Here is a 26,291-nt window from a genome sequence, read left to right on the forward strand (position 1 = left end):
TGAAGTGTTGGTACTTTAAAAATATTACTGTTAATTAAAATATCTGTATTTTAAAGTGCTTATGTTTTTTGGTTAGAAGATCCCCAAAATAATCCTTTTAAATCTCCATCCACTACTAAGTTAATTTGCAAGAAGTTGCACTGCCTTTCCTTATTTTTACTAATTCTCTAGTCTATAAAACCAGTATCATATGCTACTGTAGTTGTTAGTTTTTTTTAAAGCAATGTATTCATATATTAGGCATGTGACAAAATTGTCTTTTAATATTTTAAATATCAAAATAACATAGCAAATTTGCTAAACATAGGTAGAAATATACACATTTTATATACACATATATATGAATCAATTCTTATTTTTATTTTTTAAACATTTCACATAGATTATATTTTCTACTACCAAAAAGGAAATTTGAAGACTATTTTGAATGGAAGATTACAGAATAATTCTACAGATTTGTCTAGTAATTAAAGTTTTTATACATTATTTAGAGAAGAATGTAAACTAATTTAGCATATTCAAGTTATTACAATTCTTAAGCTAGTCACAGTAAAGGCATAGTCTATCCAACAGTATTAATAGTTATGAAGAAATCTGATATTAGGTGACTCAATCTTTATAGGAAAAATCACTTATTAGAACAGTGTATAGGCACACATAACAAATAATGCCATTAGTAAGCAGACAGATATTAAAAGACTACTATGACTTTAGTTTGAGTTATCACCAACTAACAAAATAATTGGACTAATGATATTATACCTAAATACTGAGACATTACATTGAAATTTGGTTATGATGCATTCATGATTTTATTAAGTAACAGTGGCCAGAATATTATGAGAATATACTTCTGTCTAGTTTTCAAAAACATTTCACAAAATTTTTTAGCACAAAGAATAAAATTTGTAAGCATGAATATATGTAATGAAGAACTCTAAGTAAAAGCTATTATGGTATATAGTGTCAGTTGATGTAAGAAAGAAAAATTCTAGAAACATTTCAGTAGAATTGTGGGCTATTGTATTCATCATTTGTGGCTAATTGAAAAAACCTGAACATCTCTCTTGAGATGCTAATGATTTTAGAAGAATTTACACTCTCAACAGATGTACAAAAATATTTTCATCTTTTTTTTCTACTACCATTAATAAAAATTTGAATATTAATGCTGACCTTAAAGCATATCAAGTTCACAAGTATATAGGAATTCATAATATAATTCATTAAACTGGTTCCTATCAACTGTCCCATATTTTAAGAGAGCTTTAGAATCTAAACTAATTATAGTTTTCAATAATGCACTATTAAATAAAATTGAATGTACACAGAATGAAACTGAATTCAAAAGAACTCTGAATTTTATTTAATGTACATATTGCTTATTTTGAAGCTCTTATGCTGAACTAATGTCTTACTAAACATAAGGTCACAAGAAAAATCTTACATTAAAATCTCTTGCAACTGAAAACAATTCACATTTTAAGATGTTAGCTAAAAGTGACTATTGTTACTTTATAACAAGATAACCTTGTGTTTCTAGCAAGAAATTTATTTTACTTTATATAGTTTTTGAGTTACTGTAGAAAAGAAAGTAATATGGCATTTATGACCTAAGTATAAATTGTAGATGTAGATCTAAATAGAAAAGATTATCTGAAAAAAGATATCTGAAAGATTATTTCAGATATTTTAAAGCAAAACTTCTATCTATATTGCACTAACTACAACATGATAGTGATAAAGTGTAGTAATATAAGCTAGAATAAAATGCTAAATCATAATGTAGTTATAAAAGATTTAGTTCTAAAAAATTAGGAATATACAAAAGCACAACAAATCAGTGATGAACTTACTAATGAAGACTGCAAAAATAAATAATAAATAATGAAATTGGAAAAAAACATTTTATGATCATTCAAGAAGGGGAAAGAAGGGAAACAAAGGACTTAAAGGGGTCAATAAACACACTAGCTCTTAAATTTATTTAAAAAAAAAAACTACACTTATTAGTGTTTAGCTATACTATGCTAGTTGCCCATCACAAAACAAATGCAGTGTTAGTGAACTGCTAAAATTGCAATTAACATGAAATCATTACTGTTGAAAAGCAATGAAATGCTAGAGTTCCACACCACATGACTACTCAGTTATTACCATTGAGGAGTCTGTGGGTGAAGAAAGCCCTTCAGCAGCATCCTCCTTGATAACTTCCTAACAACACAACAAAACAATACAATATGGGTGAATCAATTAAGGGTTGAACCAAAATATGACAATGAATGAAAATGGTGTTGAAGATAATATTAAGTAAACATTTCATAGATGTAACTAAGTAAAAAAAAAAAAACTTCCAATAACTTCTTCTTGTAGAAATATATTAGAATTTAAAAGGCAAGTCAATTAATTTTTCTGAGTTGTAAATCTTTTCAAAAAAAATTTAGTTAAGGGGGAATTAAAAAGATATATAACGATAGTTTTTTCCCTTTTAAAATTATTTGAATTTGAATAAAACATAATTAGTATAAAGGACTAGAAATAAAGTATATTTAAATACAAAATGTATTCTGTTTCAATTTTGTTTTCTTGTAATATTTTGAAAATAAGTTTAACTAACTTGCTTTAAATGGTTTAGGTCTTTCAAGATTTTTCATTTTAACCATAAGTACTTTTAGATATTTTAGATTCATATCCACTGAAAATGAAATTAGAATTTATGGTAATGTTCATTTAAAAAATATAGGAACATCATACTACACTATTATAAAATGGAAGACTTTGACTATAAACAAGCTAACACTGAAATGTTATTTTCCTAACAATGAAAGTTATTTTCCTTCTATAAATACTAATTAAATATAAACAAAATACATTTTGCATTAGCAGTAGCTTAGTAATTCTTAAGAGATATTTGTTAAATAATTTATACTATTTGTACTGAAAGGAAATTACCAGATTTATTTTTTAAGGCCATCTATATGTATGTAGATCAATATTTTCATTACCCTTCACATACTTACTAGGCCACTGTTCTGATCTCTGGAAAAATTCGTTTTTATAGATGAACGTGGGATGAGATGTTGAAAACTGCCAGGGTAATACCTTGGCGGGTAAACATATGGGACAAAGAATGGCTATGGAAAGAAACATGTAACAAAAAAGGGGGATAAACAATTACAGAAATCAAATTATATTATGATCAAAAGAAACATCAATCCAACAAAAAGCAATTCCTCTTAAATATAACATGTAAACAAAAAACAACCCTAAAAAAGCTTTACTTACTTTGCATAGATAATATTGTATGAAAAACAAATTCAAAAAAGTGGAATTATTTACATTTTTTGTCTTATCAACAGAAAATCTGTTGTATATTTTTAAAAAACCTAGTTTGGTTTCTTTTTGCTACCAGTAAACAAAATATACAATACAATCACCACCAATTCACAACTGAACAGTCATTCTATATAAATAATGTTACCAGAAGGATCTACTTTGTTAGCTATTCTATGCTTAAAAAAAAAAAAACCTCAGCTATGTTATGCCCCATGGCAGTGACCTGAAGGGCAGCATTATATAAAGATTTAGGATTAATTTTTAATGTCAGTCTGTTATTTCAAGGGTGTAACATACTGCTCATCTAAAATTTTATGATATATTTTAATTAGTTAAATAGAAATTTTGTTTAAAAATTCCCACTATAGTAGATATAAATGAAAATGCCTAAGTCTTAATTCTATTAAGTTTCTGGAACTTATCTAGTTGTTTTGTTTTGTTTTTTAGTCCCAATTGTATTATTCTGCTTTCATTATCCAAGCCAAAACAGATATTCCTCAGAAAAATGGGTCAACAACACTGTAATTTTGAGACAACAAGAGCCATCAATATTAGTAACTATTCAGCCTAGTATTTTACATTACTTTTCTCTCACTATTCTCACTTTACAAGATGTTTTTGAATCTCAAACTTTGAAGTAACATTTAAATATCAACTGACACAATCTGCTAAAGTATACATTTTGAACAGTAGATGATTTAACATAAAATATATAAGAATAAAAATTTCCATTAGGTTAAAACAGTGTAAAAACATGATCTCTGCTTGCCAAGCTGCTACTTCTACAGAAAAATTGTATTATTATGAAAGTTGTTGCATTAAAATTTCACTTACAACCTTTCAGTTCTAGTAACATAGGTAGAATAATCAAGCTGGCATAAGATGTCTGTGGCTAATTATCTTACTAATTACATATTAATTTTATTTGGGTTTCCTTTTTTAAGTAAATATTTTCAAAATTCCTTATAAAATTCTACTGTGTATTTTTTTACATTAAACAGGCTTGTAATTCATCTTAAATGATGTATTTTACCAGGTTGATTTTTTCCTATCAACAATGGCCCAAGGTAATAATAGACCCCAAATTCAGCATGAAGGTTGTTGAAGATAAATTGCTGCCATGGAACCACAAAGCACATTTTTTTTTTTTTTTTTTTTTTTTTTTTACCAAATTTGCCTCGATGCAAGAACTATGTTTAAGATGACTAATCAACAAAACATGGTTCTGTCCTCTTCAATTTGGCAATGTAAAATCAATCCTGTTTGAATTTATTTAAGCTGGCTTCCATTTCCCCAGTCACAAATTCCCTAGTGCATCCAAAGTCATGGCTCATGAGTTCAAACTTCTAGAAAGTAAAAGTAGTTTTTACACATTTATTATGAATTAGCAGCTTACATTACTGACAATAATAATACATATATTACATTGTTTATATTGAAGTACATATCCCTATAAATTCATATTCATAACAAAAACTTCATGTTTCTAAAATTTAACTTTATTTTCATGAACATATAAAATATCACATATAACTACAAAAATCAGCACTAAAAATTTTGAGCTTTTTATTTCAGAAGTTTCTATATTGACTAATGTTATTTTCTGAGGTACAAAAAATACCAAACAAAAAATTGACCAAAGTTTGTGAGAGAACCAAATAAGTAGGAAGACAAAGGGAATGGATAACTATAAAGTACCTAGAGTATACCAGGCACTGTGCTAAGCTCTTTTTTTTTTTTGCAAATATCATCTCAACTCATCTTCACAACAATCCTGGGACATAAGTGTGGTTACTATCCCAATTTTACAGCTGAGGAAACTGAAATAAACAAAGGCTAAGTGACTTGCTCAGGTTCACACAACTGTTAAGTATCTGAGGCAACATTTGAACACAGGTCTTCCTGATTCCAGGAAGTTTGTTCCATAGTTACACTGGCACTCAGCTGCCTCAAACGGCAACTTAAAACACTGAATAGGACAAGGGAAATATGCATAAACAAAAACAGAAGATGATCTTCAAATTAAATCATATTTCTATTTATATGTGTCTATATATTATAGATAGATAACATGCATTGAAGAACACGTTCTGATTGCTTGATAATGCCTATCTCAAAATTATTTCACTATGAAAGTAAAAAGTTCATCTAATATTTGGATTATACTTAGAACTTATTCTAATTGAATTTCTCTCTTCTTTCTTGAATATTTAGTTCAATAGTCAACTATTTTAAATACCATCTTTGGAATTTCCTTTGTATTTTAAGAACAAAATACAATTTCAAGGAACCAAGGTAACCATGAACTACTTAATAATGGCACCACATTGAAAGTCAATTCCTAAAATGACTAGATATTAGCATTAACTTACCCGATTATAGAAGGGATGCTGAGGTCCTGTTAGGCCACTGTAATAGCTGCTAGGAGGCTGTGGTGATAGCATATTACCAGGAAAAGGCCCATTATAGGAAGCTGAAGAACTCAGAGTTGCAGGCAGACTAAATGCAGATGGGGCCCGAGGATTCACATCTTGTAGCTGCATAGCAGAATACTGAAGTCCTCCAATCTGTTCTCTTGCAGCCCGAACATCTAAAATATTTAATTATTCACACATAGTGGAAAGAAGGAAAAGTATAATTTAAATCTATATTTTTCTGTACATTCTATTACACTCAAGTAAGATAAACAATTTTGACTCACTCAGATCAAAGAACTCTGGAATTAAAGAACTGCTGATTTAAATTTTTAAAAGTATTAATATAATTAAAGCTAGTTAATAGACCTCTGGAAACTAGGTGCTTAAGAAAGAGCAGTACTAAGCTAGATGACTAAAACTCAACTGATTCATGAGAATATTAGATGATCAATTTCAAAGTAAAAAGAAATTAAAGGAGTTAAGAATAGGTAATGAGGAAACAAAATTATCACTCTTTGCAGATGATATGGTATACTTAGAGAATACTAGAGAATCAACTGAAAATCACCAAAAACAATTAACAACTTCAGCAAAGTTGCAGGATATAAAATAAACCCACATAAATCATTGCCATTTCTATATGTTACCAACAAAGTCCAACAGTAAGAGATAGAAAGAGAAATCCCATTTAAAATAACTTTAAGTGATATAAAATATTTGGGAATCTATCTCCAAAACAAAGCCAGGAACCATTTGAACACAATTACAAAACACTTTTCACACAAATAAAGTTAGATCTAAACAACTGAAAGAATGAATATCAAGTGCTCATGGGTAGGTCAATATAATAAAAATGACAATTCTACTTAAATTAATCTACCTATTCAGTAGTACATCAATAAAACTGCCAAGAAATTACTGTATAGAGTTAGAAAAAATACTAACACAAAATTCATTTGGAAGAATAAAAGGTTCAGAATTTTAAGTGAATGAAAAAATAAAGATGATCTAACTGTACCAAACCTAAAATTATATTATAAAGCAGCAGTTATCAAAATCATTTGATACTGACTAAGAAATAGAGTTGTGGATCAGTGGTTAGGTTAGGTTCACAAGACACAGAGATCATAGTAATCTACTGTTTGATACATCCAAAGACTCCAAGTTCTGGGATAAGAACTTACTCTGACAAGAATTGGTATGAAAACTGAAAAATAGCACAGCAGAAACTAGGCATTGGCCAACATAACATCCTATACCCAGATAAGGTTGAAATGAGTTCATGATTTAAACATAAAGGGGCACACTATAAGCAAATTAGAAGAACAAGGGATAATCTACCTCTTGGCTCTGCAAAGAAGGAAGGAATTTGGGGCCAAAGAAGAACTAGAGGACATTAAAAAGTACAAAATGAATAATTTTGATTACACTAAATTTTAAAGTTTTTGTACAAACAAAACCAATGTTGACAATATTAGAAAAGAAACAGAAAACTGGGGGGAAATGATTATATCTACTGTTTCTGATAAAGACCTCATTTCTAAAATATGTAGAGAACTAACTCAAATTTGTAAGAACATAAGCCATTCCTCAATTGATAAATGATTAAAGGATATGAACAGACAATTTTCAGATGAAGAAATTATAGACATTTCGAGTCATATGAAAAAATGCTCTGTATCATTATTGATTAGAGAAATGCAATTTAAGACAACTCTGAGGTACCACTTCACATGTCTCAGATTGGCAAAGATAATAGGAAAAGATAATGACAAATGTTTGAGGGGATGTGAGAAAATTGGGACACATATATTGTTGGAGTTGTGAACTGATGCAACCATATTGGAAAGCAATAAGGAACTATGCCCAAAAAACTATCAAATTGTACATGCCCTTTGATCCAGCAGTGTCTCTACTGGGCTTGTAGTTCAAAGAGATCTTAAAGGAGGGAAAGGGACCCACATGTGCAAAAATGTTTGTGGCAACCCTTTTGTAGTGGCAAGAAACTGGAAACTCAGTGCTTACCCATCAATTGGAGAATGGTATATGAATGTTATGAAATATTATTGTTCCGTAAGAAACGACCAACAGGATGATTTCAGAGAGGCCTGGAGAGACTTACATGAATTGATCTTGAGTGAAATGAATAGAACCAAGAGGACATAGCAACAAGGTTATGTGATGATCAACTGTGATGGACTTGGCTCTTTTCAATAATGAAGTGATTCAGGCCAAATCCAATAGACTTATGATGGAAAGAGTCATCTGCATTCAGAGAAAGAACTATGAAGACTAAATGTGAATCAAAGCATAGTATTTTCACCTTTTTTTGTTGTGCTCTAATTGTTTGTTTGTTTATTTTTCTGATTTTTTTTAAGCATCATGATAAATGTGGAAATACATTTAGAAGAATTCCATGTTTAATCCATGGCTTATTTGCTGTTTAGGGGAAGGGTAAAAGAGTAGAAGAGGGAGAAAAATTTGGAACACAAGGTTTTACAAGGGTGAATGCTGAAAATTGTTTTTACATGTATTTTGAAAAATAAAAAGCTATTATATATACATATATATTTAAAAGATCAGAGCTTAATAGTTATCCCTTTCACATCATGATTTTCCCCATCACAGTTTTGATATGTCATATGACTGGCATGAGAAATTAAATAGGACTGGGGGGGGGGGAGGAGTATTGCAGACATTGCAGATAACATGCAAAGGCCAACAGATGATACAGAAAAAGTTTAGAAACTCAGAAATGTATAAAATGCATTTAGAGTATTATATAATATCAACATGCTTTATCTTTTAATACCATGATAATTCAGACTTCTCTGATATTCAGGGAGGGACAAAAAATTTTACACAGATTTTCTAAATTGTGGGAGCACTATGCTCCTAACCTTCATGATATATTGGAAGAGATAAGTATAGAATATTTAACATTCAAACACAAAACTCAAGAGAAACATAAAAAAGATAAACATGAAAGTGTGATCATAAGGGATCATAAGAAGATGAGACAAATAAGAACTTTATTATCATTAGGACAATCAAAAGGAATCTACATAGACAGAAGGCAAAAGTATGAGACAAGTTTGTTGAGATGATTTACAAAAAAAAAAAAAAGGGGGGGTAAGAAAGACAGATGCATTAGGAGAAGGGGGAAGGGAGAAGCAGAATGGGGAAATTTTTGATACATAAAAGCACAAGAAAGAACTTTTTAGTAGAGGGAATAGAGGGTGGGTGGACAATGTTTGCACTTCATTCTCATTGCAATTAATTCTAAGAGGAAAGAATATATACATACTCAGTTTGGTATAGAACTCTACCTTATTCAATTGGGAAAAAGGAGAGAAAAGGGACAAGATATGTTGGGAAGGGAGGGAGAAATCAAAGAGAGGGACAAGAAAATAAAAAAAAAAAAAGGCAGAGAAAAGAGAGGCAATGGTCTTAGGCAAAACAGTTTTCTGAGGAGAAATAGGATGATAAGAAGATTGAGAGAGAGAGAGAGAGAGAGAGAGAGAGAGAGAGAGAGAGAGAAGAAAATAGGATGAAGGGAAATATAGTAAACTTAACTGTGACTGTAATAGGCTCACCCATAAAACGGAAGTTGAAAGCAGAACAGATTAGAAACCACAATCTAAAAATACATTATTTACAAGAGACACACTTGAAACAAAGATATAGTCAAAGAGTTAAAATAAAGGGCTGTAACAGAATCTATCATATTTCAACTGAAATAAAAAAGGCAGGGATACCATGATATCAGACAAAACAAAAGGATAAAGGAACCTAAGTAAAAGAGATAATCCGAGAAACTAAAAGGTACCATAGACAATATAAAAAAAAAAAAAAATTACAAGTTTCTCTGATAAAGGTCTCTGATAGTCAAATTTATAAAATAAGAGCCATTCCCAATTGACTAACAGTTAAAGGAAATAAACAAGAAATTTTCAAAAGAAGAAATCCATGTTATTTGTAGTCATATGAAAAAATGCTCTAAATTATTACTGATTAAAGAAAGGCAAATTAAAACAACTCTGAGGTATTCACTTTACACCCATCAGAAATGACAAAGGCTGGAGGGGATTAGGGAAAATAGGCACACTAATAAAGTGCTGGTAGAGTTGTAAACTGGTGTAATCACTCTGGAGAACAATTTGGAACTATATCCATAGAGCTATAAAACCAGGCATACCCTTTCACCCAACAATACCCCTACTAAATCTAAGAAGTCAAAGGAAGAGGAAAAAGGCTTACATATTAAAAAAAATATTTATAAAAGCTCTTTTTGTGGTGGCAAAGAACTGGAAAATGAGGGAATGCTCATTAATTGGGAAATGGCTGAACAAGTTGTGTTATATGATTGTGATGGAGTATTAATGCACTATAGAAGTAACAAGGGGAATGTTTTCAGAAAAAAAGTGGCAAGATGTACATGAAATGATACAAAGTGAGTGAAAAGAACTGGGAGACTGCTGTGCACAATAACAGCAATGTTGTATAATCAATAGTGATCTGAATAATTCTAAAGGATTTATGATGAAAAAATGCTATCTACTTCAAAGAAAGTCCAGATGAACTCACCGAAAACTAAGATATAATTTTCTTACTCTCTTAAATAATAAATTTATCAAAGTACATTAGAAAGAATGGAAATCATATTAGATTAAGTTATTATCATTAATAGTTAGGGATTGATGTTAAAGATAACCAAATTCTATTTCTTAAAAGTTTAAGTATGCTTGCTCTTTAAGAAATCTAACATTTAATACCATCATTACAAAGGAAAAATGATTTATATCTGAAATGAATCTCAGAGACCATCAAGTACAACCTTCTAAATGTTACATATTAGGAGCCTGAGGCTCAAAGAGGTTAAGTGACAAACCCAGGATGTCACAACTAATAAGTATCTGAGGTAGGATTTGAACACAGGTCTTCAGGACTTTAAGCCAAATGCCATTTAAGTGAAGCTATACAGTTACTTACTATAAGTTTTATTTTTATTTTAACATTCTTAATTCCCCTGAAAGACAGAAAAATAGAGATGGAAAGAAAGAAAACTTACAGGGAAAATAACTTTGTATTAAGTTAAGATGCAAATAGTGCTTCAAGATTTGCAAAGTACTTTTTATATTATTTCATCTGATGCTCAGAACAAGCCTATGAAGAATCTATTAAAAAAACAATTAAATGACCAAGTGGATATAGAACTGAACCTGGAATCAGAAACAACTGAATTCAAATCCAATCTTAGAGACACCCTAGCTATGTGACTTTGGACAAACCCCTTAATGGTAACCTCTGCCTTTCCTCATTTTCCTCATTTAAAGGCAAAATGGGGATAATAATAGCACCATTTGTAAAGCATTTTGCAAATCTCAAAGTTCTATAGCTCGTTCTTATTATAACTATTATAACTCCTTAATTCTCCTATAAATTAAAGAATTAATTAACTACAATATATCTTAGCATTTATCTTTACAATATATGCTTAAAAGGAAGGCCAAAAACAAAGTGTTAGAAGAGTCATACATAAAATATACACATTTATTATATGGAACGAATATTAGAAAACTAGTAAAACCTCTTGATTATATCAAGTTAGTGAAATGAATTGACATACAAAGTTCCCTGAGAGTCAGTAGCAGAGTCGAGACAAGAATTATCATGCTGACTCTCATACCAAAGAGATGTAGAATTATGCTGAACTGCTGGTAAGTCAGTATAGCTAAATCACACAATGCACAGAAAGCAATAAATTACGCTGCTACCCATTGTCTCGGTAAAAATTTAATAAATTGAGTACAAAATAGAGAAGCTTTGTGAGCCTTAAGTATCATGACTTTACACCTTTTTAAAAATATATAATAATCACTCTTACCCACCTGCAATAATTTCTCGAAGTTTAGGATCCAGATTTACAGTACATGGCAAAAAAGTTTTTACATCTCGAGTCACAAGAACTGGTGTTCGTGAAGACAAAAACACTTCAAAGTTCCTTATGTCACCATCGATTTCAAGCAATGGTTCAACATCTTTGGTTGTTGGGATATTCTTTGATATTCTTTGAAAAAAAAGAAAGGAAGATATTAATCATAAAATAGCCAATATTATCACCGTTTAAGCATATTTTCCTAAAAGCTTTAACAAAGATTTTGTTTCTCTTAAAAACTAGTTGACAACAGTAATCATCAAAACCAGTAGATATTGATTTTTAAAAGATCAATGAAATAGACAAGATGTAAGAGAATCAGAAATAACAGAAATCAATAATTCAGTTTTTGATTAACCATATACATCAGTCAGTTGGGGGAAAAAACTCCCATTTGAGAAGAACTCCTGGGAAAACTCAAAAGGAGTCTGGGAAAAAAATAAGCTCACATCAATGCTTTATACTATGTTATATAATAAACTGAAAATGGATATACAACCTTAATACTAGAGAATGTATTATAAGGGAAGTAGAATATCTTTCATAGTTATAACTTGAGATATTCTTAACCACAGGATAGAGGCAATTAAAGAATATAAAAGAAATAATTCTGAATACTTGAGAAAGTAAAAAGCAGAATGAGAAAATATATTTGCCACAAATTAATCAGACAAGAGTTTATTTTATATGTGTGTATATATATAAATGTGTGTGTATATAATATGTATATATATGTACACAGATGAAAAGTTATAAGACCAAAAGCTATTCTCTGATATGTAAATAGCTGGTGTATATGAACAAACAGTTCTCAGTTCTCAAAAAAAATTTTGCAAACTATATAACATCTGAAAGACTATTTCAAATAATGAATAATAAAAGAAATGCAAATCAAAATAATCAAGAAATTTCATCTTATCTGTAGGAAACTGGAGGGTAAAAGATGGAAATAGTTAAGACTGGAAGGGATTTGGAAACCTAGATGCACTAATACATTAATATAAAAAAAACTAAGCATTCTGAAAAGCAATATAGAATTATGTTAATAAGGAGGCTAAAATATACATATCATTTAACTCAGAAATCCTACAAAAGGAATGGAATATTCATTTACACAGTGCCTATTATATACCAGACATTGTGCTTTTAATAAACATTAATCACACAACAATACTGCAAGATAGGTGCTATTATTTTGGAAAAAAATACAGTTACAAAGAAAAAAGGCTAGACATTTTATATAAATTAAAACTGAAGATTAAGTAAAGTTTCTGAGCATATTAGATAATTTCACAAAAGAAATTATTAGACCAATAGGGTGACATTTTTTTTTAAATTATAGGGTCTGAACTAGTTTAAACTCTATTTTTTTCTGAAAGCACCTACAAATTTACCACATAGCTTATTATGTGAATGGGATGAATTTATCCATTAAAATGGAAACATACAGAAGATTACAAATTTAAATTAAACAAAACATTGCTTTTAGGAAATACTATAAAAATGAAAGACATACACAAACAAAATAGAGGTCAGGAGTAGAACTTATGTAAAAAAAGGCAGAGGTACTAATCATGATCTCATTAATCAAAAAAGAAAAACAGGGAAACTTATAGTATGTATCACCAATATTATTCTACAGTGCTTTGGAGTCCAGGGGTCCTCAAACTATGGCCCGTGGGCCAGATGCAACAGCTGAGGACGTTTATCCCCCTCACCCAGGACTATGAAGTTTCTTTATTTAAAGGCCCACAAAACAAAGTTTTTGTTTTTACTATAGTCTGGCCCTTCAACAGTCTGAGGGACAGTGAACTGGCCCCCTATTTTAAAAATTTGAGGACCCCTGCCAGACTATTTAAAATAGACAGTATAAAAAACCTGAGAATATACCTTCCACAACAGTCATAGGAACTATATGAATATAAACTTTTTATACCAATAAAGTCAGATCTAAATAACTGAAGTAATATTTTATTGTTGAGGGGTAAGTAAAACCAATATAATAAAAAAAATGACAATTCAACTTAACAAATCCATTTATTCAATGCCACCCTAATTAAATTACTAAAAATTATCTTATTGAGTTAGGAAAAAAAAAAGTTCATTTGGAAAAATAAAAGGTCAGAGATTTCAAAGAAACCAGGTAGGAAAGATGTAAAGGAAGCAGATTCAGCAGTATCAGATCTTAAATTATATTACTGAGTTGCAGTGAATAAATTATATTATTAAAGTGCAAACTGGAAATTTTTTATTATTTTAAATTAAACTTTTTTTGTATAAATAAAACTTATGTAGCCAAGAACAGAAGGAAGAAGTCAGAAAACTGGAAGAAGCTTTCATGGATAATGATGAACTGGTTGATTTAGAAAAACATGAAATGACTAGAACTTATGAAGGCAGATGCTATCCACCATTTAAGAAACAGATGACAGGAGGAAATAAGTTGATAGATATGTGTGTATATATATATATAAATATGCATACAGATTTGTGCTTGTATGTAAATATATGTATATGTATCCATTATTTTTATTTTTATTTAATTATAGCTTTTTATTGACAGAACATATGCATGGATAATTTTTACAACATCATCTCTTGAACTCACTTCTGTTACAACTCTTCCCTTCCCTCTTTCCACTCCCTCCCCTAGATGGCAGGCAGTCTTATACATGTTAAACATGTTAAAGTATATCTTAGATAACAATATATGTGTACAGATCCATACAGTTCTCTTGTTGCACAAGAAAAATTGGATTCAGAAGGTAAAAATAACCTGGGAAGAAAAACAAAAATGTAAGTAGTCCACATTCATTTCCCAGTGTTCCTTCTTTGGGTATAGCTGATTCTATCCATCATTGATCAATTAAAACTGAGTTAGATCTTCTCTTTGTCGAAGATATCCACTTCCATCAGAATACATCCTCATACAGTATTGTTTTTGAAGTGTATAATGATCTTCTGGTTCTGCTCATTTCACTCAGCATCAGTTCCTGTAAGTCTCTCCAAGACTCTCTGTATTCATCCTGCTGGTCATTTCTTATAGAACAATAATATTCCAAAATATTCATATACCACAATTTACCCAACCATTCTCCAATTGTGTATCCATTCTTTATTGTAGCCTTCTTGAGAGCGATTGGAGGAAGAAAAGGAGAAAAATAAATAAAAAGGGCACAGCGGAGAACAATAGAAAAGCTAAAAGGGAACAAAAAAGTTGGGCAGTTCTGAAAGTATTGTGTAGTTTTTATTAAATACATGTTCTTGAAATGAAAATTTCTTGTTTTACACTGGATCCTCTCATGTTCTATTGGGTACATGGAAATGCTTATTTTTTCTTGTCTTATTTTATAATTAAGTTTAAAATAAAATTTAAATTGTACCCAAATTTTACCCAAATTATTTTATAATTAAGTTTAAAATAAAATTTACATTTTACCCAAATTTTACCCAATTTTACCCAAGGAAATAAAATGTGGACTGTCTTGATAATATCAACAATGACACTCTCATCTCCAAAATGAGCATTTTTACAGGCTATCCCTTATTCTTAGAATTCATTCTTCATTTCTGCTTTCCGGATTAATCTTGATTTATCTGGTACAAATACAGAATTGTTTGCACATTACACCCACCCACCCCTCATCAGGCTGTGAGCACCTTGAAAGCAGAGGCTATTTTTGTCTTTCTTTGAATCTCCACACCTTGACATTGTTCCTGGCATATAGCAGGCTCTAAATAAATACTTGCTGACTTATTCTAAAATATCTTCTTATCTTATGAAATCACTAACTTCTGTTTCATCCATTCTATTATTCTGGGAATATATTAATTAGGTAAAGTTTTCTACTTTCTATTTTAAGTTATTTTTTCTTCCCAAACTCTCATTTCATTTTAAAAATCTTTTTGCTTCATTTCTTTTAGTCACTCTAAATCTTTGTGGCCTAGACACAGCCAATTTTTTTCCCCTTAGAGGGTTAATTGGGGTTATTCTACTTCAGGGTGGGGTTCTCTCTTGTACTTTTTGTAATCTAGAGTATTTCTTAACTGTTATTAGCATTTCCTCCTGCTTACTCATATTTTCAGGCTCTGATGGTAGTCAGGTCAATATTCTCCAGCACTCTTGGTTATGTTGAATAGGCTTTTTTTTTTTTGTGGTCCTGTCCCTCCTGTAGATAATCTGGATTTAACTGCTGATTAAATAGAATGGTTGCCATTTTTTTGAATATCATTTTAAGACTATTAAGATTCTTCTGATTCTCCTTTTAAAGTGAATATTCTTGGAACAAGAGGTTTGGCAATTGTTAATGCTGTAAAGTTACCCATGCATATATCCTGTAAATAAAAGGCTATTAAAAAAAAAAAATCCATCACTAAAAAAAAAAAAATAAATAAAGTGAACATTCTTTATATACAAACTTGATGTTCTTCTGTGGTCCACAAATATTTGGCCTCTGTCATTTCTTTATTCTGAGACATTTTCTAACATTTAGTTACAGATACTTTTAATCATCTAGCTTCATTTCCATTGGGAAAAAACAACATTTCTATGATTCAGCTCCTCCTGAAGTTGCTAGATAAGCATCTCAGAGTAACAATAATTATTATTGTTGTTCATCCTTCATTTTTTAAGAGATCCAATGACATCACAGGATAATATCTTGATTTGTATGTGAAGGGGAATTAAGTGAAATAGAATTCTTCAGTCTCAGTTTCTCTTCCAGAGTCGTCAGAGTCCAGTGACTAGACAAAAATCAGGACAGCTGTCATGACCCAGGTCTGATTAAACGCTAAAGTGCTCCAGAGAATCTGCTTTAGTTGATTTCAATGGAACTGGAGCAAACTGTTCTCATTCATCCATTCTGCTAAGGAATGTCTTCACATGCTTGGGATAGACATCTCTCTATCAAACCAACAGGTTTGAGGTCTGTCAGTTACCCTCAATCTGGTTTAAGCCCATTCTATTGAGATGGTTTTTACTATGTGTCTGCTACACATACTAGAGCTTCTTAAAGCCATAAGTGAGAGTTGAGGGACAGATAGATACAAAAAGTGGATAAGTAGCCTTGAAAAGGGTTCAGCAAACATTCACCTTAGAACAGAGCTTCTTAAACTTTTTTCTATTCACAACCCCTTTTTGCCTGAGAAATTTTTACAGGACTCCAGGTCTATAAGTATATTAAACATACACAAATCAAACAACTGATGATAAATCACAGTTTACAACCCCCAAATTCAGTTACACAACTCCATATAAGGTCATGACCTACAGTTTAAGAAGCTTTGCACTAGATATGCTAATCCTCCCTGAACAACTCATAACTACAGTAGCATTTACAGAAAATCTAAAAGCAAAGTGATTCTTGGCTCCCTCTGACAAGTTTTCTGCCACCAGTACAGCATAAGCTGAAATAGATCCAATAATACTGAAAGCTATTTGCAGCTTATTTATTGTTTAAAGCTTTTGGTCTTCATAAAAACAAATTTCACTGACTAGCCAACCTATAAATAATAAGCCTCTTCACACTTAGTTGGTCCTTAAAAAGCATAAATTTTATATTGGTAGGCCCATATTCAAAGTCTTTCTCAGTAGAATTTGCACTTTGCTATAGTCACCTCCATTCTACCTAATGAAGCTTCAGAAGGCTTTGTCATTCAGTCATATCTGACTCCTCATGATCCCATAGACCATAACACACCAGGCCCTGTACCCTCCACTATGTCCTGAAATCTGTCCAAGTTGATATTCACTGCTTTCATAATACTGTTTGTTTATCTTATTCCCTGTTATTTATTCCCTTCTCCTTTTGTCTTCAATATTTCTCTCCTCCCCCCAAAAAATGATCAGAACACTTATAAAGATCAATTAAGCAAGAAGACATTTTTTTAAAGCAAGAAGACTTATAAAGGTCAAATAATCAAGTTGGTGTGCCACCAGAAAAGTGCCGCTAATATTACCATCATTCCAATTTATACAATTTGTTCTACATCCAAGAAAAACAAGGAGGGTTTTAGGAAGAAGAGAATAAGCTTTAAATAACACTTATTATATTCCAGTCACTGTGTTATAAACACAGTGCCGTTATTATTCCCATTTTACAGATAAGGAAACTGAAGCAGACAAGTCAAGTGATTTGTCCATGGTTACACAGTTAATAAGTGTCTGAGACTACTTTTGAATTCAGGTCTTCCTAATTATAGGCCCAGCATTTGGGAGAAAAGACTATGCGCAGCAAATGCCTGTTGGCACACCACAAGATTCTAAAATCTGCCATATAAAAGTAGATTGAAGTCCACAGAAAATATCTTAAATGAATATTTTTAATAGAAAAAAGTCATTCTTCATGGAACTGGTATCATTACAGAACAAAACTAAACAAATATAGAGTTTTCAAAGTTTTTAATTTTCAAAATAATTTGAGATTACTGCCAAATCCAACCAGCTGAAGGAATTCTTTCTGAAGATCATTAACTCTTTCAAATCTCCACTGAAATAACAACAACATTTCCACTATTCCCAACAGTGAGATTGAACATTTGGCTAGCTTCCAAACATAAGAAGAAATGCATGAGAATAAAATTAACCAAAAAAAAAAAAAATGGATTCTAGGGAGGAGATAATAAAGTATGTTAATTTTAGACTAGAACAATAATGGCTTCTCAAACATTACAAATTTAGAAGACTCCTTTGTCACTAAAAAAAAAGGGAAGGGGGAGGCATGAAAGGATAAAAAGCTTCCCACACTTAGTGCTATGACTACTCAACAAGTCTACTCCAAGAGCCTTCAATTTACTTACTAAATATTAATCAAAAATTGAATCTAGACCTAGGCCAAGGGTTTCCCAAAGAAATATACATTTTTTCCTGGTAATTATGCAAGTCTAAACAAAAACAGAAATTAAGCAATTAAAAAGATAGTCCACCTATTTCAGTTGCTTGAAACTACAAAACAATACTTTTTTTAAAAAGACAAAAATTTTTAAAATAATAACATGCAGCTGACAAGTCACATGAAACAAATTAGTGAAATTTTAAAGCCAGTTCTGCTCAATCCTGAATGTGAACAGTGCTTTCAATATGAGGAACAATACTGCTGTTCACAAACCAATAATCTACTGCTGGTTTACAGACTGAATTCTCTCTTCTAACCTTTTGAACTCAATACATTAAATTCTTCTGCTGAAGGAGATATTTATGTAAATGATAATCTTTTGGCAATGATCTTCTGAAATTATATGTGCCCTTATTCTGCAGTCATATTTAAAAAAAAAAAAGTAGATAAAAATTCCAATATGATGACATTCATAAATTAAAGCAAAATAACCTACCAAAACAATGTAACATCTTAAGTATCAATAAGGTAATGATTTCAATGTAATGTCATTTTTATAATATTAGCAGAACAGTACTTTATGCTACTACCTTCCAAATAATTTTAAAATATTTTGCCTATACATTATAGTTTTCTAGAGACTTATATTTAATACTTGGCCAAAATATATGATTTGTGTATATATGCATCTATATATGTATATATAAATATATTCACAGACATACATATACATTCATATAATTTTCATTAGAAATTTTTTAAATTTCTTTTGAGAAAATTTGTATTTCTTTTACTGTATCTAAGACAGTTGCCCAGACACTTCATATGTAAAAATAAGGTTCACTTTGAATATTGTAATAGAAGTCTCAACAAAGCAAAACCTAAAATACCGCTTTCTAGTCTTCCCAGAACTTTCTGTTGAATAGTGAATTTTTATCCTGTTAGGATTCTTACAAGGTACTAAAGTCAGTGGAATTGATAGATACAATAATTATCTAATTTAGCATGGTTCATTATGATTGATTCAATCCTACAAGGAGATGTTATGGGCCAGAACTTGAAACAAGGTACTAAGTGGAATTGAGGAGACAATGTTTAAATCTAGTTTAGCATTGATTTAATCCTACAACAAATAACGGTTTCCTAGTGATACAATGATTGGTGTGTACTCAGCATATGAGCAAGAAGCTCTCAGGGCCAGACACAGAAGCCCACTGAAAGCTCATTCAAAAGGAGCTAGAAGCAGAAGCTAGCAGAGGCAAAGGAGCTCTTGGAACCAACGAGAGAGATAGGCCTGTAAGAAAGCTAACTGGGCCCAAGGAAGGAGAACTAAGGAAGACAGAGAAGTGGTGGCAGGCTATCCTGTGGACAACACTGAAACCAAGATCCGGAAGACCTCCAGAAAAACTAGCCAAGCACTAAGTGAAGGAGACAAGACTTGGAAAGAAACAATAAAGATTTGGACTTTAATTCCTGGCTGCATTCGGGGTGATTACACTGAACTGAAACAAAGGCTGCTCTCAGAAGCCCCCTAAGAAACCTGCTCCCAGAGAACATTACATTTAGAGAAGAATATTACATTACCCCATTAAGTGACAACTTTGGACTTATCAAACATTGACACTTAAATGAATAGAAGCAGAAGAACAATTTAGGCAGTAACAAAATTGCAAAAAAGAACAAATTTAAAGGACCTCACATTTCTAATCAATTCATTGCTCGACCATGATTCCAAAGTATCAGTGATAAAGAATGATACTCACTTCCTCTAAAGAGTTGATGTTCAATATGTACAATACATAGTCTGACAGAATTAGATACAGATTAGCCCTGCAGAAGAATTACCAAGATATCTTCTAAATGTATTCATAGTTTAGATATAAAAGTTCTCATCATAAACAAATTAGAGAATCAAGATAAAAAAGTCTTTCTGGGGATCTGTGGATAAGAGAAGCATTAATGACCAAAGAAGGAATAAAGAAATCACAGAAGATAAAACAGTCGATTTTCATTATAGAAAATTTTAAAAGTTTTTATAAAGCAAAGTCAAAGGAGTTAAAATTAGGAGAGAAATTTGGGGAAAATATTTGCAGTAAGTTTTTCTGATTAAGATCTCAATTCTAATATATATAAGGAACTGATTAAATTTATAAAAATAAAAGCCACTACCCAACTATACCAAGGCAAACAAACATAAGTTTTTAGAGGAAAATGGTATTTCACGCTATACCAACTTTATTAGCAAAGCTGACTAAAGAAAAAAAAAAATGACAAGTGTTGGAGGGACAGCAGAAAAATCAGCACATTAATGCATTGCTGGTAGAACTGGAACTAGCAATAAGATGGTAACTATCAACTGAGTAACAGCTGAACAAGTTATAATATATGAATGTAACAACTATTATTATGTCATAAGACATAACAGGCACAGTTTCCAAGAAATCTTGGAAAACCTGTATGTCTTTAAAAGTCCATAATTAAATGCTCAATTGTGGTACAGATAACAAGTGCTTATAGGAGTTCAAAGGAAAAAAAAATGCAAGGGGGTAAAAATAGTCATAACTCACAAGGAAGTTGCTATCTGAATAATGGCTTGAAGGCTGACGGCTGAATACCTTAATGGAGAGAAGTTATAAAAATTGCCCTTCTCTATTTTCTCATATCTCAAATTTTTTTCAAATCAATGAAGACATGGTTTCTTTAAGTATTTTTTACCAGAATCATTAGAATATGTTTATTGAGGGCAGAAAATGTTTCATTTTTGTCTTCATATTCTCAGAATGAAGTATAGTGCCTTGGATAGCAGGTACTTAAAGGGCTGAATTGAATAGATATGCTATATGTATATTTTAGCCTTACTATTTTTAACTTTAAATGAATTCAACTAGCATGTGTATGAAAGGACTTTAAAAAAACCCTTTATGTTTCTGGAAAAGACAACAAAAATGTCAATAGCTTTAAATTTAAATTAAAATCATTTCTTAAAGCACTTTTGACACTCACTATCCCCCTTGGTCCTAACAACAAAACTTTGAGAAAGACTATAATTGATGGCTTCAATCATCACCTCTATAAAAAGATTTATCTTTTTTTTTTTCCCTAGCCCTAACCCCCCCCCCCCCCAGAAAACCTTCAAATTCATTCTTCCAAATGGCCACAGGCCACTTCTACTTCCATGTTAAGGTGCTTTTTAAACTAAACTTGTTCTTTCCAAAATCTATTTCTCTTTCTAACTACTCTTTTTCTGCCAATTGCAACACCTTCCATATTCAATCAGTGGCCAGGTCTTAAGAATTTCACCTCTGCAGTATTTATTACACATCTTTTCTTATGACCACCACATTAGTATGGACCTTTATTACCACCCATCTGACCTGCTACGAGATAATCTTTCTGCCAACTCATGCTTCCTAAGAGTTGATACTGATAAAGAAGGTAAATGGCCAGAAGAAAAAGAAGAGGCGAGTCCCACCTATTTGAGGATCCTCAGTATTGGGGTCTATTTAGTAAACATGAATAGATTTTGGGAAATGAGAAACTGAAGGTCAACAAAGACCTAACTCTCACCCCCACAACCCCAATATACAAAATTACCTTGTCAATACCCACAAGCATTACAGAGATAGTGACCCAAGCAACAGATTCTGAGATAGACTTTCCCTACATTGTTACACTATTTTTCTAAACTTTCTCTTGAGTTTCACATTTCTAGATAAGGAAACTTTTATTACCAAAAGTTCCAAAAAACTTCTTAGATGAATACCAGCAAACAACAGATATTAATTTATTTGTGTCAATTTGTACATTATATTTGGACCATTCTATGTGCATTTAGCATTGTTTGGGTAGCAGATTAAATCTGTATGATTCAATTAACAAGTGAAAATGAGAATTCCTTTAAAGCTTTCAGTGGCAGTAACAAACTAACATTTATATGGCAATTTATGTAGTTTGCAAAAAGGCTTTACATTATTTAACAATGATAGAATTTATACAGCACTTTACAAATATTTTATTTGATCCTTACAACACTTGGAAGTAGGTGCTATTACTATCCTCATTTTACATGTAAGGAAACTAAGGCAGGCAGAAATTAAGTAAATTATCCCATGTCACGCAGCTACAGTAGGATTCAAACTAAGGCCTTCCCGACTCCAGTCCACTACCTGCAGGTGCAGAAAAAAGGCTTGCAAAATACAATGTGATTTCATTTGATTCTCACACTGAAGCTTCATAATATCCTTGTGAGGCAGATACTATATATTTTTTTATTTCAAATTTAAATATAAAATGAGAAAAGAAAAGAAAAAACATTGCCATTTTACACCACAGATCATAAGACAGATTCAATACAAAACAATAAATTTCCATTTCAAGAAAATCTACATAATTAATTCTACATATATTTTCAAAAATGACCAGTTTTTCTTTGATTCCTCATTGGTTTTCTTTTGTTTTCTGTGGTACACTTTTAACTTTATTTTTTCTCCCCCCTCCTTACATCTCCTTAAAGAAGGCTATAATTAAGTGTGGAGCTCTTATAGATATAGATATATACATATATGTAGATAGATATACCCACATATGTATATTATACATATACACACAAAGATATCTATAAACATACACACATATATACTCATACATATATGTAAGACCATAATAATGCTTATTTCCTCCTATCATCTATTTCTCTAAAGGTGGATAGCATTTTCCTTCATAAGTCCAAATATTTCCATGTTTTTCTCAATCAACCAGCTCATTATTTCCCATACCACAGCAATATTCCAACCCTGTATCTCAGAGACTGTCTATGTACTATAGGTATTAAATGAGGTTCATGGAAATTTAATAAATAGTATGTGTCCCGGGTTGAATTTGAAGCTATATCTTTAAAATAAAAAGCATAGAATTCCTTTGCTACTATTTCACAAAGCATAGGTTCATAGAAGATAATGATGAAAAGAAGTTTAAAGAGAATTTAATAAATGTCATCAAATGAACCTGGAAGGCTGAAGCTGAGGGCGGAATGATCCTGAAAGTCCAATTTCCAGCTCTAAATTCTAAGATCCTATGATTTAAACAACAGATCTGTTGTTGTTCAAGTAGAATTACGGGGATAACCAAGAAGCTTGCCCTTAAATAAACTAAGTATTCTACAATGGTCAAACAGACTATTTTAATAATTGATCTATATTGCTGGAAGGTGCATTTAGCAGAGAAAAAGTGACTTAATAGTAAATGAGTTCTTTAGGAAAGAAAATTAAAAGATATTAATGATCCTTTGCCAGAGAAAAGTCTTAACACAAATAAGACCACAGGTATAAACAAATGCTGAAAATCCTAAAGGTATACTTAGAAATACCTATCATTAAAATTGCCAAAACAATTTTTAAAATATAAATCCTGATCTCTTAATATATGTAAATGCTGAATGTCATCCTATTCAATCTGTACTTGACATATTTAAATATGTGAGGACATTGAACATTCAAACTGGTTTCTTGATTTGAAATGAAACCTCTGCAAGGTATTTAAATTATTGGAGTTTTTGTGATGACTATTTTAAGGTTGGCTAGCAAGGAAAAATGAATCAAAACCAAAAAATGCTGGCCTAGTGTCCACCTAAAATAAGTATGTGAATGGTATTTTTTTTTTACTAAAGAGCTGCTACTTTTTTTTTTTTAATATATCTTTGAGGGCTTGTGCCAAGAAAGGTCCTGATCTTTTTGATTGGGGTTAAAATCCCACACTTACTATTTAAAAACATTATTTTTGCTCAGTATTTGATTTCAATAATCAAGTATTTTCATTATATTTAGTATGCTAATAGAAAAAATTATTTATTTCAACAATGACCTTAAAACTTGAATTTTTCCCCTCATAATGGAACACTGAAAGTCTCACTAAAAAGTACTCTGGTAGGTTTAATTTCACTTTCTTTTTTTAAATACCAAAAGAATAGTCATAAATCACATGTATGCTGTGCTTCAAAAGCTGAAAAATTATGCATTCTTTGCTGTTCTGAGTATTTTTTAAATTCCTTTCTTGAAATGCTTTTAAGAAGTTTATTAAGTCAGCACAAAAAATAAATCTCATTACTTTTCATCAAGTCACACTTCACATTTTAGGGTCTATTTTGTCTCCTAGCCTTTTCATCTGTTCACTGTGCAAGCCATCATGCAAACAGATATCAAAGGAATACTTCATTAAGAAGTACTGATGCCTATTACTGATAGCTCACGTTTCTCCACTGCCCAAGCAAAGCTTGAAACAAAGATTAAAAAGAGGAGGAAAACAGTTCAGAAGACTATGACATCAACCATGTCAAACAGGACATGCATCATTATGTACCTAGAGGCTCCACAAAGAAAGGAGGTACATTTTCTTCACTTTCTCGAGGCTGAACGTGATTCTTATAATTTTGTAACTATCAGTCTTTCCCTTTTTTGTCATTTGGATTTTGACAAAAAAATTTCACCTACAAATGTGTATCAGTGTTAACTGTTCTTTAACTTTATATCTTTGAACAGTTGCCAGGAGACATTGAGAGGTATGACAGCTGAAATCTGCCAGAGGTAGAATTTGAATCCAGGTCTTTCTTACTCCAAGGCCAGTTTTCTATCTGCTACGCCCCACAAGAGCTCTTTTTGGTCTCCTTTGCTGATTCTGTTTGTCCTGCTGGAGTAACTGCGAAGGCTGTTTCCTGGCTCTCCTTACTTATCAGGGCTTCAGTGTTCCCACACTTCTCTACATAGTGACATTCCTCAGCCCAGGCCTGACCTTCGTGCTCAAGAAGCGTTGGTAGCTCCTTGTCTCAAAAATAAAATAAACACTAGTACATCTGGCTTTGGGAGTCCTCTATGATTTGGCTGCAGGTTACTTTCCAGCTGGAGGGGCCATTGCTGCACACATTCTCTGTCTCAGACAAACTGGTCTCTTCATGTTTCCCTGTGCATGTCATTCTATCACCTCTCTCTGAGCCTCTGCACTGCCTCTAATGGCCTCCCTTCTTGTCTTCCATTCAAAACTCAGTTCAAGTGCAATCTTCTACAAATTTGCTAATGTCCTCCTTCTGGAAATGACTAGATATCTATTTCGTATTTAATTTTAATTGTACAAGTTGCTATCTCAATAGAATAAAACTCCTTAAGATCAAAGATTATTTTGTTTTATGCCTTTGGCACCTTAGGTCTAGCACAATACTTGGCATAGGAATATGCACTTAGTAACTGCTGGCTGAGATTAAATGATGTAATATTTGTAAAGCACCTAGCTTAGTGCCTGGTACCACACGGATCCTGTACAAATGCTTACTTTCTTCCTTTCCCCCTCAAATCAATGAATCAAGTGCCAAAAATATATCACTAGCATAATCCCTTACTTAATTCACTAAACAAAACTCTACATGACCAAATTATTTCTCAAAATCAAATCTCTCATATCAGTTAATGTTGGTGAGGATTTTTTAAACAACATGCTATATTCTCAAGGGAACTTTCTAAAGAAGAAATCCAAAAAAGCTTAAGAAGCACTGGTAAATGTATAATCTGTTAAGATGATTACTCTGAAGACAACAGTATTATTTGTGTATGTGAATTCTGGTAAGTTTCTTTTAAAGTTAGTTGTGTCATTTGACAGTCATATCTTGAAAAAGATCTATGAAAAGATCTAAGCAAAGAAATTTAGTCAATTTCTTAAACAATATCACCAGAAGTTTGGCAATATTCAAAGTATTACTGCTATGAAAGCCAATACTAGGGTCTT

General features: G+C 31.5%; 1 protein-coding gene across 10 annotated transcripts in view; it reads right to left on the reverse strand.

Moving 5' to 3' along the window:
• KIDINS220 (kinase D interacting substrate 220) overlaps nucleotides 1-26,291 on the reverse strand; it is a 176,333-nt gene that overhangs the window by 58,064 nt on the left and 91,978 nt on the right. For 6 of the 10 annotated variants that reach the window (XM_031951200.1, XM_031951199.1, XM_031951198.1 and 3 more), the window contains exons 23-26: nucleotides 11,645-11,823; nucleotides 5,709-5,926; nucleotides 3,021-3,134; nucleotides 2,158-2,214 (exon numbers count right to left, since the gene is read on the reverse strand). In XM_031951200.1, the coding sequence (XP_031807060.1) occupies nucleotides 2,158-2,214; nucleotides 3,021-3,134; nucleotides 5,709-5,926; nucleotides 11,645-11,823 (568 nt within the window). Of the gene's footprint in view, nucleotides 1-2,157; nucleotides 2,215-2,583; nucleotides 3,135-5,708; nucleotides 5,927-11,644; nucleotides 11,824-26,291 lie in introns of those variants that run through there. The other 4 variants (XM_012539884.3, XM_031951196.1, XM_031951201.1 and 1 more) reach the window with 3 other exon arrangements.

Source organism: Sarcophilus harrisii, chromosome 2, assembly GCF_902635505.1.
Source record: "Sarcophilus harrisii chromosome 2, mSarHar1.11, whole genome shotgun sequence".
Lineage (NCBI taxonomy): Eukaryota > Metazoa > Chordata > Mammalia > Dasyuromorphia > Dasyuridae > Sarcophilus > Sarcophilus harrisii.